The sequence below is a fragment of the Sorex fumeus genome, unplaced genomic scaffold, assembly GCF_029834395.1.
Source record: "Sorex fumeus unplaced genomic scaffold, SorFum_2.1 ptg000063l, whole genome shotgun sequence".
Classification (NCBI taxonomy): Eukaryota; Metazoa; Chordata; class Mammalia; order Eulipotyphla; family Soricidae; genus Sorex; species Sorex fumeus.
This window is the reverse complement of record NW_026606120.1, coordinates 48,518,338-48,537,545: the sequence shown is the minus strand read 5'-3', so window position 1 is coordinate 48,537,545 and position 19,208 is coordinate 48,518,338. Positions and strand designations below refer to the sequence as shown.

Sequence of the window (19,208 nt, the reverse complement as noted above, 5' to 3'; positions counted from 1 at the left end):
TAGAGTATGGCCGTAAAGTGATTTTTGGAATAAGCAAAATTGATGTTAAATTCAGTGGATCCTGTAATTGGTGGATTTCTGCAACCAGAGAGAGCTCATGACCCTACCATGGAGGCCAGGGGAGGGTGCGGCCCTGCCAACCCAAGTTACCATTTCCAGACTCTTAAGAGGTGGGGCTGTGTCTTCCTTAGCCAATCTTCTCACCCCTCTACCTCTGCCTGCCAGAGTTACCAAGGTGCTCTGTGTGGTGCGAGTACATGTGGGACTGTCTAGAGACCAGGACGACCCTCCCCCCTCAAACTTGCCTCTGCTCCCTACAAGACCTGGACTTCACCTGAGTCTGAAGGAAGAGGCAGAAAGACTGGCAGAGCCAGGAGGAAAAGGACATTTATTTCCATACATCAGGGAGACAGGGGCGCGAGCACAGCCCAGTGAGTATAAACCAAATGCAGGAGGAGGCTGGGGGACAGCACATGGGAGCGGCACCAGGCACTGCCCTTGGGCCCCCAAGTCTGGTGGTGGTGGGATGACTTCGGTATGTGTGGGGGGCCTTCAGGCCACATATTGTCAGGTCTGGGATGAGTGGTGGTGGGGATGGGGTTCGGGGGGGAACTCGGGAGAAAAATGACACAGGTTCAGACACAGGGAGAGGATTTGCGTCTCACACACGCGTGCCGACGGAAACTCCCTCTTTAGTCCTGCTCACAGCCCTCTGGCCCTGCTTCCCCTCTTCGGCTGAATTCAGGCACAGGCCAGAAGGGCAGAAGGGCAGAAGGGCAGAAGGGCAGGGGGGGCAGTACTTGGACAACCCCCGATCAGCCTAGCGGGGACAGGTTTACTCTTAAATAGCTCATTGCACTTAGCACATTGATGAGAGAAATGAGAGAAGAGGGGTGGGGGCTAGAAGCCTGGGTGGTTTGTGGGCACCCCCACCAGTGTGGGTGCACTCAACCCAAAGCTAAGAAGCACCTGAGGCCCCCCCCTCAACACGCTGCCTCTTAAGAACGGGACCCCGCTCTGCTTACAGGCCCCCCTCAGCTGCACAGAGGAAGGATTGTTCTCCAAAGCATGGAGCGAGATGAGGTTGCCCTGTGCCCCTCCCAGGCCCCTGCTGCCATGCGGCACCCCCTGCCCCCGATGCAGCTGCGATGGAGAGGTTCGGTATTTAAGTTAAAAAGTAAAAAGACAGCAGGCACTGAGAAGAGAAAGCCTTCGCCCCCAAGTCAGCGGGGAGGGACGGAGGTGCCCACCCCCCAGGCCCCCTCATGGACCCAGCAACCTAGAATGTCCCAGCAGGCAACCAGTCCACGGTCCCTGAGCAGGGGGCTGAGACGGGGTCAATGTACTGACTCCGCGCAGGGTCAGGTCACCCACTGCTGCCCTCCGCGGCCCAAGGGAGAAGCCGAGAGCGTGATATTTCGGAGGCAGAGGAGCTTAAGTTCTCTTTTCCAAAACTCCTCTTACCCTCCCCACCACCCCCAGTGCCCCCAGTAGAAGACATCAGACACCCGGAAGAGGCTCAGTGTCCCCCATGCAGTTTAGCAGTCAGGTTGAGGGGATCTCTGCCTCCGCCCCCCATCCCCGCTTCTTCGGAGGGGCAGTCACCGAGGGCAGGACCAGCATGGACTGCTCCCTTGGGCTATGCTTTTGTCTCTGTGGGTCTGGCCTCTGTGTCGCTGTCACTCAGATAGTTGTGGGCGTAGCGGGACCTGGTGGTGCCGTCCAGGGGGTCGTGCTCGTCGTCGGATCGGTCAGGGGCAGGGGACTTCCAGTTGCTGCTGGGGCTGCAGGGAGAGAATGAGGCCATGAGGGAATGTCACATCCAGCCTGCAGTGCCACAGCCTTAGGTCCTGGACAGGTTCCCAACCCACACCCCCTCCAGGCCAGGTCACAGCAGGTCCTGCAAGCCCCAAATAGAAATGCAAAACCAGCCCTCCATGCTTTCCCCAAAGAGGCTCAGAGCGGAGACAGACAGCAGCGCCCTGTTTTGACGAAAGCTTTGAATGCTCCCAGGAAAACCACTGCAGAGCCATGGGGTGAAGAGGCATGGCCTAAGCATCCAGGTTCCTGTGTATTTCCAGGGACACTGTGATTCTGGGCCCTGCCCCGGAACTTCCAACTCCTTCCCCTTGAAGGGTCAGAGGCAGTCAGTTCCGGGGTGACAGTGACAGCCTGGAGGTCACCAAGGACTTGTCCTAGGAAATGCAGGATCTTAGGGCAATTCCTTGTAAGGAGGGCTTGCATGCCCTGGCTGCAGCCTCTGAGCTCATCAGAGGCTGAACTTCTTGAAGTCTGCAAGGATCTCAACCTTGCCCATGGCACCATCTACTCCCAAGGAACAGAGACTCAGGAAGTGGGAGCTGGAAGACCTGGGGTTTGCCGCAGAAGAGAGCCTTGGGGATCTCCCACTGGACAGGAAGCAGCCCAGAGCTCCAAGCAAGGATGGGCTCCCCTTCCCACTCCTTTCTCTCCTTCCTTCCCCTCAACTGAGAACAGCCTTCCTGTGTGCTCCCGTCTCTGCTGCCAGTCCCAAAAGGCAGAGGGGCTAAGTGGGGTTCTGGGTTAAACCTGCTCCCTCCCCCCCCCCCACCAAATTCTTACTGAATAAGGACAGCCCTTTGTTTACCCGTCCACTCAAAGTTCTCTCTCCAAACCCAAGGAGACAGGAACTGGATTTACCAGAGAGAACCTCATTACGACCTTTTCCAAGGGGTTAGAGGGAGGCTCCCAAGAAGGATTCGACTCCCAGCACTTATTTTGGTGGGGCGGTGTGTGTGTGTGGGGGGGGCAACTAGACACTGGAAATGAGATTCCATTCCATAGGGGCCCTGAGGACCAGGTCAGGAAGGACCAGTCTCTTGCCCACACCCACAGCCCCACTGTGTAGCCCAGAACTCACTGCTTTGGCATAACCCTTTGCTCACACCACCTGCCCCCTGGGATTGGGTGACCAAGTGGGAAAGCCAGACTAAAGGGAGCCTTCCCTGCCAGCTGGGTGAGTGCCCAGAGGGTGTGTAAAGAGAGGCTCTCTCTCTCTCTCTCTCTCTCTCCCTTCCTCCCTCACTCCCTCCCTCTCTCCCTCTCCCTCCCTCTCTCTCTCTCCTGGGAGAAGGAAGTGCCTGATAGAATACATGTTCAATTATGCAAAATGGTCCAGGAATGGGCCAGTCTGGTTAATAGTTATCGTATTTCTCATGAATGAATTACCATTTTTAAAGGAATCAGAATAGCACAAAACACATTTAATACAAACTACACTGAACATAAATGAGTCTTACGTTGATGGGCCAAAGGCACTTAGACTCGGAGGTGTCTCTGGGACGAAATTATAAAGCTCACTGATGACTATACAACACAGGGAGAAAATAAAAGGCGGTGGTTTTTGCTTTAGGATTGTTTAAATTAGTGGTGCCCTGGTCTGATTTTCCTAAATGTTTTTTGTTGTAGGGTGACACCCAGCAATGCTCAGGGGTTACTCTTGGCTCTGCACTCAGAAACTGCTCCTGGTATTGCACAGGGGACCATGTGGGATGCCGGGGATCGAACTCAGGTCAGCTGCTGCACTTTTGCTCCTGCCCCTTATTTTCACGTTTCAGACAGGCTTTCTGGGGGTTAAGGTCGGCTGTTTGGCAAAGGGTAGGAAAGTGGGAGTATTCTGTGGGCAGAGGGAGGGGCAAGGCAGCTGTGGGGGCTGAGGCCCAGTGCCTCAGGGCAGTCTCACACACTTTTCCATTCTCACAGCTCCTTGACAGGTTCCCCTGTGCCTCCCCCTCCCCACCACAACCCACAACACACACCCACAACCCCTCGCTGCATACCCCATGCCTGCTAGGCAGACACCTGGATTTCCACACAGTTCCATCGCCAGGCTGGCCCAGCTGCTGAGCCACCAGGGAGGTGGTCACTGGGGTGCACAACCCCCCCATCCCCACGAGGGGCCACCGGCTCCCCCGACTTCTGTCTTGGGTGCTCTTTAGCCAGTGTCCTAGGCGGCTCCTGCTGCCACAGCTGTCAGCCAGCCAGCCAGCAACAGCAGGCGGCTTCCCGCTTCCCCAGAGCCAGAGTCTCGGCCGTCAATTTGAACATTTTAACCAAATTGTTTAAAAAGCTTTTCTCCCCACAAGCCAGTGTTTCCTGCTCAAGGCTGTCACAAACAATTTGGTACACAAGCTAATTCCCGCAGGGGGAGCCCGGGGTGGGGTGCTTCCCCTCGCCTTCACTGTCGGCATCGTGTTCGTGCTCGGCACTGGCCTCCCTGAATTCTGGCCACCTCGCCAGATGGGGAGCTGAGCCCCTGCCCCGCTGCCCCCACTCCTGGCAGCTTATCCGTCCAAAGCCTGCCAAGGCCAGCTCTGCCTCCCTCCCCTGGCCCTTCTCCTGCCAGCTCCGTATCGGTTGGCTCGCTGCTGGCCTGGCGCCCACTCTACCCGCAGTGAATCGGATCCTCCTCGAGGTGGTGGCATATACGGTTTCAGGGCTGCTCCTGTTCTCCTGCTGGACAAAAGGAACTGTCTGGGGGAACTAACTAACTAACCAGCCTTCGCCGGTTTGCAGGTTAAGGGCACCAAGGGGCTGAGGCCAAAGGGGTCTGAAATTCACCAGTCGCGCTGCCTTGCCTGGGTCCATGATTCCTGCTTCAGGTAGAGGGGGGAGGAGCCAAGTTCAGAGGGGTCTGATAGGATGTTTTACAAACCTTCCCCGGCACTCCCCAGCCCACAGGAGCAGGGCATTCTGCTGGGCAGTTGCAGGAGACTGCAATTGCCCAGCAGAATATTGTGATTCCTGTCTGTCCGCATTACGGCACCAATCGGCACTTTTCTGGTGTGATGGAGAGGTTGTCCTGCTCCTCCCAGAGTTCCCTTTCACCACCTGCCTTGTGGGGAAGGTGACAGAGCCAGGCTGAGCCCAAGGCTGGGAGCTCCATCCCTGGCCCACCCTCCACCCTCCAGTAGTCCCCTGCAAAGAACTGCCAGAGGCCTGCTTTGCTCTTCTGTCTTCAAAGCACAACTGCTCCCCATGGGTGGAACCCAGCCCAAGTCAGAATCCTTGTCCTGCGGATCCAGCACGCAAGCATGCGACAGGTGTGTGTTAGTTCATGCATCGAGGAAACAAGGCCCGGCCCCAGGGGGCTGTTCTGTGGTCAGACCTCCTAGGAGGCAGCAAGCTTGCTCGGGGAGGGCATCACACTGAAAACAGCTCCACAGACCCCGGGTGATGTAAATGTCACCACCCACCAGGAAAACTGCCAACAATGGGATTCCAGTGAGTCAGTCTTTGCCTTTCTTCCAAGGTGGGGTGTGGGCATGAAGGGCCCCGCTGCCAGCTCCCTGCCCCCTCGCTCCCCTCATGGGGAGAAGGCTGGCGGAGGCAGGAGAGCCAGGAGGGAGCTGTCACTCAGTGGCTGCTAATTTCTATTCATTAAAACTTCCCAAGATGAGCAAAGACAGGTGACGCCCCATGCGGGGGCTGCAGGTGGGAGGGCTCGGGAGGGAGGGCTGTCTGCCATAGGGGCGGAGTTCAGGGGCTGCAAACCAGGGAGTCCCACCTCGATGAGGCCTGAGGTCCATGTCTGGGATGTGTGTGTTGGGGGGGGGATTAGGGAGGAAGATGCTGGCCACTGCTGTACCAGTTCACCCTGGGGTTGGCTGGAACCTTTTCCCAGGCTAGCCTATGATGGCACTGGACAAAAGCTCCTGTGTGTGTTCTGCTGGGCACCCACCACCATGAAGATCCCAGCTGGTTGAGTAGATCCATTCACATCCCGGCATCATCACTTCCGGCCTGTCAGACCTTGGCAAATGAGACCACCAACCAGCACTCAGCCAGAGATTCTCTTCTATAAAATGGGGCTAACCTGACACCTGCTTGGGACTTACTGTATGGATAAAGGGAGAAAAGTATCTAGCTGGGCTCCTGGCTTGGTAAGAAGGAGCTGTGATTAAATCACCAGTGAGTTCAACCGAATTGGCTGAGAATGACTCGCCAGCAGGGCCGGCTCCCTGCTTTTCCGGGTACTTGGGAAACTCTGCAGGGCCACAGAGGACAACGGGGGTGGGAGGGGTGGGGTGCCCTCGGTGATGGTGGGATGGGTGGGGTCAAGTTAGTTCACACTGAGTGGCACACACCATGCTGCCATCCATGCCAGGTGCCACCTACTACACTAGTCGCTCTCGGGCCGGTACAGGTACCGCATCATCAGGCTGTCCACCTCTTTTTTGCGTTTCTTTTCCTCCTTCCGAGATGGCCTGCGTGGTGGGCCGGGCTCCTCGCTGTCAGCAGCTGGTGGGCCCTTCTTAACGCTTGAGCGGCTGTGGCCCGACACGGTGGAGGCGCTGGACGCTGACGAGGAGGATTCCGACTCGGTCTCGGTTCTCTTTCTTCTCGATTTGGATTTCCTCTTGCTCTTCCGCGAGCGTCCCTTCTTCCGCCGCCGCCTGTGCTCCAAGCAGTCGCTGGAGCTGGAGCTGGAGCTGGAGCTGGAGCTGGAGCTGGAGCGGCTCCTCCTCTTGCTGCGGCTCTTCTGGCGGCTGCGGGACAGCGAGACGTCGGCAGCCGACGCTGAGCGGCGGATGCTGGCAGCTGGTTCCCGAGGGTCCAGCTGGGCGCTTCGAGTACTCTGCAGGCTCTTGCGCTCCTCCTCATCCTCTGAGTCGAGGCTCAGGCGGCTCCGCTGGAATGAGCTGGGTCTGTAGCTCAAGACCTCGTTGATGGCAGCCTCCAGGTCTGGGTCGAGGTAAGAGTTACGGCTGACAGAGCGGGTGCCAGGCCCACGGGGCTCCGGGCCGGAGGCTGGGACGTGGGGCTGGTGCGGGACGGACAGACTGCGGGCCAGCGATGATGGGTGGCTGTACTGTGAGTGGGCCTCACTCAGAGCCACGCTGGCACCATCATCCCACTCGTCCAGGAAGCTCCGGCCCAGGGACAGGCGGGAGCCAGGGCTCTCCTCACCCAGCACAGAGGCCCTGCCCAGCGATGGACTGAGGGCCTGAGACAGACTGTCAAGGCGGGAGGCGCTGCGGCGGGAACTGGGAGAGCCTGAGAGGGAGAAGCTCAGGGAGGAGCGAGCCCCGTCCTCCCCGGAGCCATGCCGGGTGGCCGACGAGGCCCGGCTGACAGGTGCAGAGACGGTGGATGCTCCATCCATGCTGGAACCCCACCGCTGCTTCTCCGGAGCCCGGCTGGCTCGGCTCCCACGCCCTGACAGGATGGAGCTGCACTCGTCCTGCTCACGGGTGTTCCTGGCCGGGCCTGGCTCTTCCCTGGGGCCGGAGCGGGCCTTCCGGGGGGGCCTCTCCGGGGAGGCTGCCCGCTCACTCAGGGTGGTGAAGAGAGAGTCCTCATCCCCGGCGCCCCCGATGGAGTCCTTCAGGGCCAGCCTTCGCCGGTAGCTCAGGGAGCTGAGCGCCGACGCCGGCCTCTCGTCCAGCCCCTTGGCCTCCTTCCCCAGGGTGGACAGGGAGGCTCTGAGGGGAGGAGAGAGCCCGCAGTGGGTTAGGGGCGGCGCAGACAGGGCGGGGGAGAGAGAGAAAGAGAGGAACAAGTGTTAAGGCTGGAGAGCGGAGGCCCGGGAGGGGGGAAGGAGAGAGGAGGAATTGCCGCAGCCCCGGCAAGGTGGCGGTGAGAGCTTCCGAGGAAATGAAGCAAAATAATTTGCGTCAGTGAAAATAGCTTCATGGAGAATGTCATGTAAATTAGACTATTGTTCTATTTCATCACTTTTCCCCCCTCTAAAACGTTTAGTTCAATTTATTTCATTGTCAACTACCTGGAGCTCCATGCGGCGCGGCGCGGAGCAGCAGTGGGGCGGGGAAGGCAGCATCACGAGCGAGAACAAAATGTGGTTTGGCCAAATAAATCAAACCAATGAGAGGGGGGCACTGGGCATCTGCGGTGAGGGACAGATGGGAAGGAACCTCGGGGAGTTGGCGAGGAAGAAAATGACTTTTTCTGACACCACCCCTACAACGTGCCTGTCATTGCTGGGAAGGGCCGGGGCATGTCTCTGAGTTTGGGGGGGATGAGGGGGAGGGAGCCAGCAGGGAAGGGGCCACAGATGGGAGGGAGCAGAATAGGGCTCCAAAGCTGGCTGGGGGCCGGATAGATAGCACAGTGAGTAGAGCCCTTGCCTTGCATGTGGCAGACCCAGGTTCGAACCCAGGCACCTCATATGGTCCCATGAGTCCACCAGAAGTGATCTCTGAGTGCAGTCGGGAGTAAGCCTGGAGCACTGTTGGGTGTGGCCCCCAAACAAAGACAATAACAAAAAAAGGAAAAAGAAAAGCAGCAGAAGAAGCTGGCCAGGGTGGTGAGGGATGGGAAGGTGAGGTCCTGGGTTCTAGGGGTACTGTCCACACAGTCAAAAGACTGTGAGAGGCTGGAACGGAGAAGAGCCAAGTCCCGAGCAGGAGTGGAAAACCTGGGAGGAGGCAGTGAGGAACTGAGGGGTAGGAGAGATGGTGCAGAAAGAGACAGAAAGTGCGGCAGCCTCTGCCGGAGCTGGGCCCTTCTCTGCCATTTCTACTAGACCTCAGAGCCCTGAGCTGGGTTGGGCTGGCGAGTCCCCAGGGCACCCTCCTGGTCTAGATCCAAGGCCTCAGGTCTCCAGCAGTTCAACAAACATCTGTTGAAGTGGGGATGAAGCAAAACCTATAGGAAGCAAAGCACTAACCCAGCAGGAGATGTGACCTAGAGCCGTTTGGGCTCACGCACCCGGACCTGTATCCGTTCCCTGCACCGGGGGCCCAGGACACAGAGATCTGCCCTTCTGTCCTCTCTGCAATCGGGTAGCCGCTGCCCACCCCAAGCTCGCAGGCACTCACCTGGGGCTCTTCATGCTGCCATCATCGGACGTGGCCTTGGAAGACCCCTTGTTTTTCGACAGCCACGACTTGACCCCATCGACCCGATCTTCCACCTCTGAGTCCACGTCTGAGTCGCCCTCACTGTAGGAGGAGGAGCACAAAGGTAGGTGTGGCAGAGGAGACATGTCACCTGCCGTGGGGTGGGGGTGGGGAGCACGCTGCGGGGGCAGCAGGCTGGTCTGCGTGGGGCAGGCAGTGGGGTGGCATGCACATCAGTGAGTCAGGGAGAGAGAGATTAGACGGAGCGCCCCATTCACCAGGACCCCTTCCCACCTCAGAAGGCCACTCAGGAGCCTCCGAGGGCACCAGGCACCCTCCCAGCCCCAGACTCTTGGGGACAGGCAGCTGTTTGGTCAATTAATCAATGAGAATGAAAGAAAAGAGAAAGGCTTTGAGTTCGTTTGTACCTGGACTCTCCTGCCATCCTATAACTTTGCTTGTTTCAGGAAAGGGGAGGGAGAAGGAAGGGGTGGTGGAACTTTCTAGGGAGCTGGGAACACTTCTGGCAGCACCAGGTACCCTCTGGAGCCCCAGCAGAGCCCAGGAAGTCCCCAACAGGCCTCTGATTCTCCCGGTGCCACGCTGGCGGGCAAGCCCCAGAGAGACTGTCTGATGTGGAGCCATTCAGACCCCTTCGTGAAGCAGTGGGGATGCAGTTTCTGCAGGAATATGCTTCTAGGTTCTGCAAGATGTCTGCTCACCACGATCCCCCACCACTGCTATGCTCGCATGTCTCCTTGGCATAAATTCCCTTTCATCTGTGGCAACAGGAGCAGCCCTGATCCTGAATTACGTTGTTGAATAAATAGCCACATAGGCGCATGCACGGATGTGTGTACATGCCACACGCAAGCTCGCACACACGCACGCCCCCACACAGACACACACCAGGAGCCACCAGATTTTCTTCTGGGGATTGTGTGAGAACATGGCTCGCGTGGGGAGGGGAATAAAGAGGCATACTTTATGGGTTCCCACCAAATGCAGAATTGTAACAAAGATGAGGTTGGCTGATGCCCCGGGTAAACAGGAGTTTAGCAGACAGCTCCACAACTGCTAATGCAAGCCCTTGCCCGTCCGAGCCTGGCAGATTTACTATGGTGCATGGACCCCATGGAACGCCAATACCAGCTGATTTATACACCCATGCAAAAAACCTCCTTCTCCAGCTTCAGAGCCTGTAATTTATCACCCCTGTTCATAACCATATTGATTGCCTTTAGAAAGGAGGTGCTGTATGCATCGCAAAATCTATGTCTACATGTTAAAAGCGTTTCTGTATAAATCTCCCTTAATACTGTGCTGTTTACTGCTTTCATTAAGGTTATGGCAATAACAACTGTATCTCTAAGTAAATCGAAACATTATTTTTCTGCCCGCCTTAGCACGACTCGCTCGATAACTTGGAGCTGGGGCCAGAGCTGCTGAAAATGGAGCCACACCACTTCTCTGTCACTGCCGAGTCCCCAGCTAGGACCGTACGCCCCCATGCACCTGCACGGTGCACGCTAGGGTGTGGACGCACGGGCACATGCGTGCACGCGCGCCTGGCAATGCCTTAGAATATGATCTTAAATGCGCATTTTATCAGCCCTGGAAGCTCAAGGATGGCAGGGCTGGAACACACAGGGGACAGATGGTTGTGGGCCCAGAATACGAATTTCCTTCTTACATTCAGAGCGGCAAATGGGTTGAGAAGCCGGCCTGCCTGCCCTCGCTGTCCCTTTAGTTTCCAGCGTACAGATGATGTTTGGGTTCTTTTCCTTAAATAATCAGGCCCGTAAACAAACTCCAGGGGCAGGCAGGCTCAGGGGGCAGTTGAAATTTTAAATGGTCGGAATTAAACCTCGTGTCAAATACAATTTATGTCCAGGCTCGTGTGCTATTAGTTAACTGGGAGCCGAATCACGGGGGAACAAACAAACGGAGACAGAACGGCGGGGGATATTAATTGTGTGTGACAACCGGGCTCCAGCGGCCCTCTATCACTGTTACACACTATTACATTTATCATTAGCTCTCACAGAGTCCTGGGCACTGCCACCAGCCCATCCGGGCCGGGGGAGGAGGCCTGCAGGGCAAGAGAGTGCATGTGTGTGTGTTGAGTGCGGGAAAGCCCAGCGCCCACCGCCAAGGGCCGCTGAGAAACAGCCCTGGCCAAGTTGGCAGGGGGCGCATCTACCAGCATCTGCATATCTGCACCCCCTGCCCACTTCCCCCTAGCCGACAGGCAGCACCACCGGCTCCTGGGTCCGAGGTGCCCACGGGAAGCAGAGTAAACACATCTGGCAGTGTTCCCTTCCCCTGCCATGACTGTGAGAAGTCGCTGATGCTCTCTGCAAACAAAGAACTGACAAAGAGCCCTCACCTTCTCCCCGCGCAACTGCCGAAAGGTGGTAACCTTCAAAACGAAGCCCCACCTTTCTTTCCAGTCTCACCCAGCCCCAGAGGAAGCCAAGCATGGGAACACATCTGGTCCAGAGACTTCTTGAAAACTTGGCCATGGACGTGGCCCAGCTTGATACCTACAGGAGAGGGCTAGGGCCCGGGAGGGTGCCAGGGAATGTGACGGAGCCCCTTCCTGCCACTGCTGGGGTGAGTGTGGGCTGGGGGCGCACCTCTCTGACACCCTCCTTCTCCATCTAATGACAGGGCGGCCTGCGGCCCTGCCTCCCTCTGACAGAGCCAGCTGTGTTAGTGTGAGACAGGCTGAGGGGGCAGGCGGTGGGGCCCCATGCACATGCAGCAGGGCTGTGGGGGGAGCCCAGAGTTAGGGGCGGTTAGACACCACGCGAGGAGAGGCAGAGAGCAAGAGCACTCCGGTCCTCACAGTTTATTCTTTCTTTTCTGATACTTTGTCACCATGTCCTGCAAACTGGAAACAGAAGAAAATGATGGGCAAGGGGACCAGTTGAAGACAAGAAAACCAGTGGGGGGACCACGAAGAGGGATGACTCCCAGCAGAGCACAGCTCCTCCCCGGCAGAAGGCTCCGCTGGCTAAGATGGAGGGTGGGGGGAAGGGGAGTGATGATGCTGTGCTCAGAGGGAGAATCTTTGCCTTCTCCCAACCAATCAGGTATCCTGGGAAGCCTATCCAAGGGCCCCAGACCTCAAGTAAGTAGGCAGGGGACAGGTGATCTGGCCTGGGTGGCCTTGGATGTCCCTCCAGGGCCTGACTCCACCCCGTACATCTGGTCTACCCGTATCCTGGCTTCCTCTGAAAGAGAGAGAGAGAGACTACAAATCTCTTTCTCCAGTTCCTCAGCCATTCCCTGGGTAGGTTTTATGAGAGGAAATCTCCGGCACAGTAACGAGGCACCGTAGCCCTTAAATCTCTGCTCTCCCCAGAGTGGGGCAGGCGCCATCGGAAATGCAGCTAAACGGGGAAATAACTCATGCTGAACAGGCGGAGCTGGCAAGTCAGTTCCTCGGGAGGCCTGGGAGGGGGCCCAGGGAGAAGGAGAGCCACTGTACCCCCACAGGGTGTTGCAGGCTAGGGTCTGACTACAAGGATGGGGCTGCTGGTGGCTCAGTGAAGGGAACACAGAGGTGGCAGCTGTTCTAACCAGTGGTCAGTCCAGTGGGTCAGCATGGCCCTGGGGCCCCCCTCACCTGTTGATGAGGTCCTCATTTTCATCGCTCTCCATCTCATCCTCGATGGCGGCCTGCAGGTCCCCAATGCGCTTGAACGCCAGCTTGAGATCAGCTTGGAGGCTCTGGTTAGCAGCCTCCAGACTTTCCAGATCCATTTCCTAGGAGGGAGGGAGCATTGCGGCTCACAGGAGGGCTAGTCTCCCCCACCCACCACCTCCCCAACACACAGAGACACACAGAGACACACAGACACACACACACACATCCACGCACACATGCACGCACGCGCGCACACACACACACACAGAAAAGCCTGATGCCCCCTGCCAGGAGCAGCCACCAGCCCACAGTGTTTCTGCCTGGGGGTTGCCAGGCAGTTGAGGTCTGGCCTGACCAAATGGAAACTCAGCCTTGGCCTGACCTGACCTCTCCCTCCCTCGTCTCCAGACTGGCTTCTCTGTTCAGAGGGCTCAGGGCCCGCGGCGGCAGGGGCCGTACCAGCTCATGCTTCTTGCGGCTGGCCTCGGCCTCTTTCCTGGCAAGCTCGCCCATCTCCTCCTTGGTGTCCCGGAGCTGCCTCTGGAGCCTTTTGTTTTGCTCCTTCTCTCTGTTCTCAGCAGCCGTGCGCTGGTCCCGCTCCTCAGTCAACTTCTCCATGTTTTCCTTGAGCCGACTGGATAGACCCTGTGCAGGAAGGTGGGGAAGAGAGTCACATCAGCACATCAGGAGGGGTGCCAGGGCTCTGGGATAGAGCGCTGACTTTATGGGTGAGTGACTGAAGCCCTCTGAGGCAATGAACATCCTGGGCTTCCCAGAAAAACGGGGGAGAATAACACCTATCCCCCCAAGGTCTTTTTAACTTTTATTTCTTTTCACCTTTTATTGTATTTTAGTTTGGGGCCCACACCCAGGAGTGCTCAGGGCTTACTCCTGTCTCTGTGCTCACTCCTGATGGCCTCATGGGACTGTATGTGGTGTGAGCGACCCAACCAGGTCAGCTGTGCAAGGGAAGTGCCTCACCTACTGTACTATCTGTACAGCACTGTACTATCATTCTGCAACCTCTCCCCCCTCCCCGACAAAATTTATTTTTTTTAAATTATGGGCCGCCTTAGCAGTGCTGAGGATAGTGGTTATTCTCAATGGTTCTGGGCCCCACAGGTGGATCCTCATGCTGCAGTGCTCAGGCTGGCGGTGTTGATTCTCAGGGGCCACCCGGCGACAGTGTTCAGGAAGCAACAAATTCAGAGATCCAACTTGGAGCCTTACACATGTTAAGCAGGTCCTCTACCATTTGGGCTATCTCCCTGGCCCTGTCCTTGGGGTCTGTTTTTGGTTTTGTGCTGGGGCTATGCTCCATGGTGCCCTAGGGCAACTCCCAACTTGGTGCTCAGGACCCAGTGTGGTGCTGGGGATCAAGCCCAGCCCTCCCACATGCAAAGCACTTGTCCCACCTGTCACACTGTCTCTGAGTCCCAGCCCCAGGGGTCTTTTAAAAACCAAATATGGTTAATCTATGTAAAGCACATGGTGGATTCCTACTGAGGCAGGAGGAGGGGTCAAGCTGGGGCCCATCTGTATTGACACCAGGTGATGGGGCCTCACGGTCAGCAGCGTTTCCCTCAGAGACAAAACCCAGAAGCTCCAAAACTAGACTCTGTGCTCAGAGACTCAAAATTCCTGGGTTAAGAGGAGGCTAACCAGTCATCAGACACGAAGCACAAAGCCATTCCTCTAAACCTCAGGAATCTCTTCTCCCCACAAAGCTCTTGGGCTTTGCCAGCCTGGGCTGGAGGATGCTGAGTGAGGAAGGAGTTAGGCTGGAGCACAAACAAAGGGCTTGCTGGTTCCAGCTGGTTCCACGGACTGGCTGTGGGGGCCTCACCTCTAGGTACCCTTGCTTCTAGGTCTGAAACCCTAGCACTAGGCTGCATGGGTTTGAGGGAACATTTGTGTGACCATTCTTCTTCTGCTTTTTTTTTCCCTTCGGGAGTGGGTGGTGTGGGGTGTTTGGGTGCAGTATTATAGGGCTACTCCTGGCTTTGCTCAAGGATCACTCCTGGCCGTTCTCAGGGGACTATGCAACGTTGGGGATTAAACCAGAGTTGGCTGCATGTAAGACAGATGCCTTAACCCCTGTGTTATTTCTCTGGCTCTGGGTTTGCCATTCTGGACATCTAAACCACCACGTGGGGTCTCTGAACAGAAGGCAGACAGAGCGAGAGCTGAGGGAAGAAAGACTTGGGTGCCCCCATATCACCAAGCCAATGATTCCTTCTGTCTTGAGATAGCTTTGTGACCTTAAGTCAGTCACTTAACCCTTTCTATCTGTACCGTGGGGACCAGAGTATCTGCAAGGCAGAAAATGACTCTCAGAAGCCTCCTTGTCCCCACACTGGTAGGCACAGTGATAATCCCCGATTCAGTCAAGGTTATTAATGCGCTAGATGACAGCTGCCAGCCCACAGTTACCCATGTCATCCCTACCCTTGTGCCACCCCTCCCAGTGAGGAGTGAATGGGGCCACGGCAGGGACAACCCCCGCCCCCCCAGGTCCCACCCACACACAGGAAGTCAGCTCTCACAGAGAACTGTCACAAACCATGCTCAGACACACGCCTGCAAGCATGGAGGAGAAGTGGAAACTCGGGTGAGGGCTCGAGAGAGCCCAACGGGTAGAGCACAGAATTGCATGTGGGAGGTCTGGGTTTGATCCCCGCCACTGCATACTTCCCTGAGTACCACCACAAGTGAGCCCTAAGTTGGGAGTTGACCCTGAGCACTGTGGGTTATGGCCCCAAAACAAAAAGGAAAAGGCGGAGAGGGGTATATGGAGAGATGACTCTGCCTGACTTTCTCTCCAGCCTGCTCTGCCTGACAGGAAGGGGCTGGTGCCCTGGCTGGGGACACTGAAGCACAAGGGATTGGGTTTGCAGTATGGGGGCTCCAGCAGGGAGGAAGGAGCGGGGGGAAGGGAACAGATGATGAGAAACAAAGATGGGGTTAAAGAGTGGAGAGCAGGGATGAGAGAGAATACAGCAGGTAGGGTGCTAGCCTTGCACGTAGCTGATCTGGGTTCCATTCTTGGCACTCCATATCATCCCCCAAGCCCGCCAGGAGTGATCCCCAAACAAAAACAAACCAAGAAAGGATAAAGAGGGCTGAGGAGCCAGCTCAAAGAGCAAGAGCACACACACGGAATCTCTGGGTATAGGAGCACTTCAATGGAGCCCACCAGAAGTGACTCCACCCCTTCCCCTCTCCGCACTGGGTTGCAGATAGCTCTGGGGCACTGAAAGGTGTATCACCCCACCCCACCCGTAAAAATAGATTGATTGGGAGAGGAATGAGTGGGTGGGGAGAAATGAAGAAATGCGACGTGGTCAAGAAAGCAGAGTAAGGTTAGGGAGAAGAAAACTACAAAGGGAGAAGAAAGAATGGGGCAAAATGCAGAGAGAGGGGAGGAGAGACAGTGGAGCCGGCAGGGTGGGATGTGAGGAGAACAGAGAAGGGCGAGGAGGAGGAGGTGAGCGGAGCACAGACTTCAGCCCTCACAGGAGTGGCGCCATCCGCTGCATATTTATGACCCTGCCCAGAGCCAGCGAGGGGGACAGGCGGGGGGAGCTCATGGTGGAGGAAAATATGAAGACGAAAAGCTAAGCTGCTCTGGTCCCTTGGCAGAAAGCAAGCACGGAAGCAGAATGTAAAGCAGGCAGCTCCCGGGTGCCCAGAGAGCAGGCTGGGCGGGCGGGGGAGCAGGCACCCGCCGTCGGCTGGCCTGGAAGCTTGGCAGAGGCCTCAGAGGAGCGGCCTGCCCGGCCGGCAGCTGCGCATGCGTGGCTGCTCCCGCTGCGGGGACTGCCCTGCCCTGCGGGCTGCGGGTCAGGAAAACGCGCGCACCCACCTCCAGCCGCTTCACTTGGGTCTTCTCAAACTCCAGGCGCGTCTCCAGCTCCCGAATCTTCGCTTCCTGCCGGCTCACCAGGGACTTGTCCACCATAGACTGTTCCAGGAACTCAACCTGGCTCTGCAGGGCTTGTAGCTGAGGTACAGGCAGGAGAGAAAACAGCAGTGAGCTGGGCAGGGGTGGTCTCGGGTGACTGTGGGGGGCTGGAGGAGCCGGATCTCCAGGCTGGAGAAATAAAGCTGAGGGAGGAACGGGTACCCCGGGTACCCCGGGAAAGGTGGGAGGCGGCCTCCCAGCTTGAGGCATTCCCAGCCTGGCCCCGACCTGGCGGAGGAAAGAGAGTGCTAAGGACCGGAGAGGGGACAGAAGGACAGAAACGTGGAAGGGGGCTGGAGCCAACAGGTCAGGTCTGATGGGAGTCCAGAGGTTGTCTGCTCCTGTCCTGGGGGTTACGGGAGGCAGAGAAGTGCAAGACAGCTGATGGGCTTGGGGGCTCATCCCCACCGCCAGTGACCCTCGCACCCTCTCTCTAACAGGGGAGACCCAGGTTCCCACCTTCTCCTGTTGCTCCTGCTTCTCCTTGTTGGCTTCTTCCAACTGAGCCTGGAGATCGTTCATCTGAGCCAGGTCCCGGGAAGCCTGGGAAAGGAGCGAGTGCCAGCCGGGGTCCTCCAGAAATACCCATCCAGCCCCCTTCTGCCCATGACAAAAGCCAGGGCAAACAGCACACGGAAAGCACCCCGAAGCAGTGGCCCTACCAGGACCTTTGGGTGAGGGTGGGCAGGACCTCATGTCCGCAGGTAGGGGGCGGGGCACTCCTGATCCGTACCTGAGCTACAGCCGCCTTGTGCTTCTTCATCAGCTCATTCATGTCCTCCTGATCCTCTTCCAGTCGGTTCTGGATCTCGTTCTTCTCACGCTGAAGGCGGCTCAGCTGCTCCTCCAGCTGGACAGAAGCAAGGACGTCAGCGGGCATTAGGCCGGGCGGCCTCGTAGTCGGGGCTGCAGTTTTGGACGCTCCACTGCTGCCTCCGATGGGCAGAGGACAACGCTGGGCCCAGGTCTCCCAAGGTGGTGGATTCTGGACCGGAGGGAGGAGCTGCAGCTCCTGCTCGGGGTCAGAGAGCTGGGGCCAGGGGCTGTCTTTATGGGGCCGCCAGGCCAGGGCTGAGTGACAGCCGCTTTCTGGCAGTTCCTGGAGGCTAATGGGAAGGCAGGAAAGGTCTCAAGAACAAATGCCCCATCTTCTTGGCACGGGCAGCTCAGCACTAACCTGCAAGCTCACGGCTCCTTTCAGACCCCAGGGAAGGGCCCCTCAAGTAAGTGCAGCTCTCCCGGCTGAGATTCTCCCCTCCCCCGGGCCCCCCCTCCTGGCTGTCCAGTGAGCGCCTGGGGGGAGGGGCAGAGATGGCCAACAGCAGCTTCCGGAAATGAATGAATCTATTAGCCTGTAATTCCCAACCAAAATGACTGCGTTGGCTCCTTCTCTGCCTCATCCATCTTGTTACCAGGCTGTGGGGAGCTGGGGAAGCCTCTGCCAAGAAATTTATTAACTTGGATTTAAATAAAATGGTAATTTTATAACAGCCTTTTTTAACACAATTAAGGAATTTGAATTACTCACCTGAAAACTGCTGAGGAGCACAAATGTCCCAGGGATAAATCAAGTCTGGGAGACTGGCACCTCTCAGCAGCTGGGTGACCAGCTGAGGCGTGTGTCGAGGCTGCCTCCGAGCCCACAGAGGAGCCCTGCCCTCACCCGGCCCCTTGCTCTGCCCGGCCAGGCTCAGGCTCCACATCTCCGGCATGAACTCTCCGGTGATGCCGGGGCCATGGGAGAGGTAGGGAATTAAAAGGAGGCACTAAATAAAAGCTCTAATTAGCTGCCGCCAGGGCTGTCAGTGGGCTGGCCTGGGAGGGGAGGGCAGGGGAGCCATCCCCGCCTCTTATCGGCGCTTCTGCTAATCTCCAGGCACCTGTTTACATCCCTCGGCCACATTAGCGGCCTTTATTTATGACGCTGGGGCCTGCGGCCAAGCTCCCACAGGCAGGTGGTTAAACAGGGAGCTGGTCCAGTCCAGGCTGGCTCCCTTCTCCCTGTCACCCCCTCCAGGTCTCTGCTGGGGCACATGGGGAGTGACTGAGGGGGGTGCTGCTGTCCAGGAAGTCTCCGCGCCAAGCGGGAGGAAAGTGGTCCAGGCTCTGCTCCTGCCACCCGCATCCCCCGCACACCCATCCCCTCACCGCTGTCTTGGCTTTGGCGATGTCGTCAATCTGCAGGTGTAGGTCTTCGATCTCCACCTCCATGGCCTTCCGGGCCTTCACGGCAGCCGCGCAGGTGAACTCAGACTCCTCCAGCTGCCAGCCCCAGCCCACCCCAGAGGAGATCGGTTAGCCCTTCCCTGGGCGGGAGGCCAGCCAGGTGCAGGCAGTGGAGAGGCAGACCCTGGGCAGGGGCCCGAGGCCGTGGGCTGCTCCCATAGCAGGAACAAAGGCCCTGGGTCCCCCCACCACCGAGGGTGGGTGCCTGTGCTGGGCCCATGCATTCCCTGCAGAGTTCGGCTCTGACTTCACCCTCAGAGCCACTGAGGACCACCAAAGGGCTGACTGTGGGCGAGGGCCACCAGGGGCTGGGACCCCAAACCACTAGAAGCAGCTCAGAGCCAGTGCCCGGCTTCCGCAGGTACCTGGTTCTTGAGCTGCGCAATCTCCCGCTTGCTGGGCGCGTTGTTCTTCAGGTGGTCCAGCATGATCTGGGCATCGGCCAGCAGGGCCTTGGTGCGCTTCAGGTCCTTCCGGAGCCGCTTCTCAGACTCAAAGTCTCTCTGGTTCACCTGGGTGCACG

General features: G+C 57.6%; 1 protein-coding gene across 7 annotated transcripts in view; it reads right to left on the bottom strand.

Moving 5' to 3' along the window:
* Positions 1 to 371: 371 nt before the first annotated feature.
* The window catches only part of MYO18A (myosin XVIIIA), a 103,772-nt gene continuing 84,935 nt past the window's right edge, over positions 372 to 19,208 (bottom strand). For 4 of the 7 annotated variants that reach the window (XM_056127980.1, XM_056127981.1, XM_056127979.1 and 1 more), the window contains 10 exons: positions 19,051 to 19,197; positions 18,608 to 18,721; positions 17,193 to 17,309; positions 16,919 to 17,002; positions 16,361 to 16,498; positions 12,955 to 13,140; positions 12,475 to 12,614; positions 11,692 to 11,736; positions 8,820 to 8,942; positions 372 to 1,784 (listed from right to left, as the gene is read on the bottom strand). In XM_056127980.1, coding sequence (XP_055983955.1) covers positions 1,640 to 1,784; positions 8,820 to 8,942; positions 11,692 to 11,736; positions 12,475 to 12,614; positions 12,955 to 13,140; positions 16,361 to 16,498; positions 16,919 to 17,002; positions 17,193 to 17,309; positions 18,608 to 18,721; positions 19,051 to 19,197 — 1,239 coding nt within the window. In that variant the 3' untranslated portion in view covers positions 372 to 1,639. The remainder of the gene's footprint in view (positions 1,785 to 8,819; positions 8,943 to 11,691; positions 11,737 to 12,474; positions 12,615 to 12,954; positions 13,141 to 16,360; positions 16,499 to 16,918; positions 17,003 to 17,192; positions 17,310 to 18,607; positions 18,722 to 19,050; positions 19,198 to 19,208) is intronic. The other 3 variants (XM_056127983.1, XM_056127984.1, XM_056127985.1) reach the window with 1 other exon arrangement.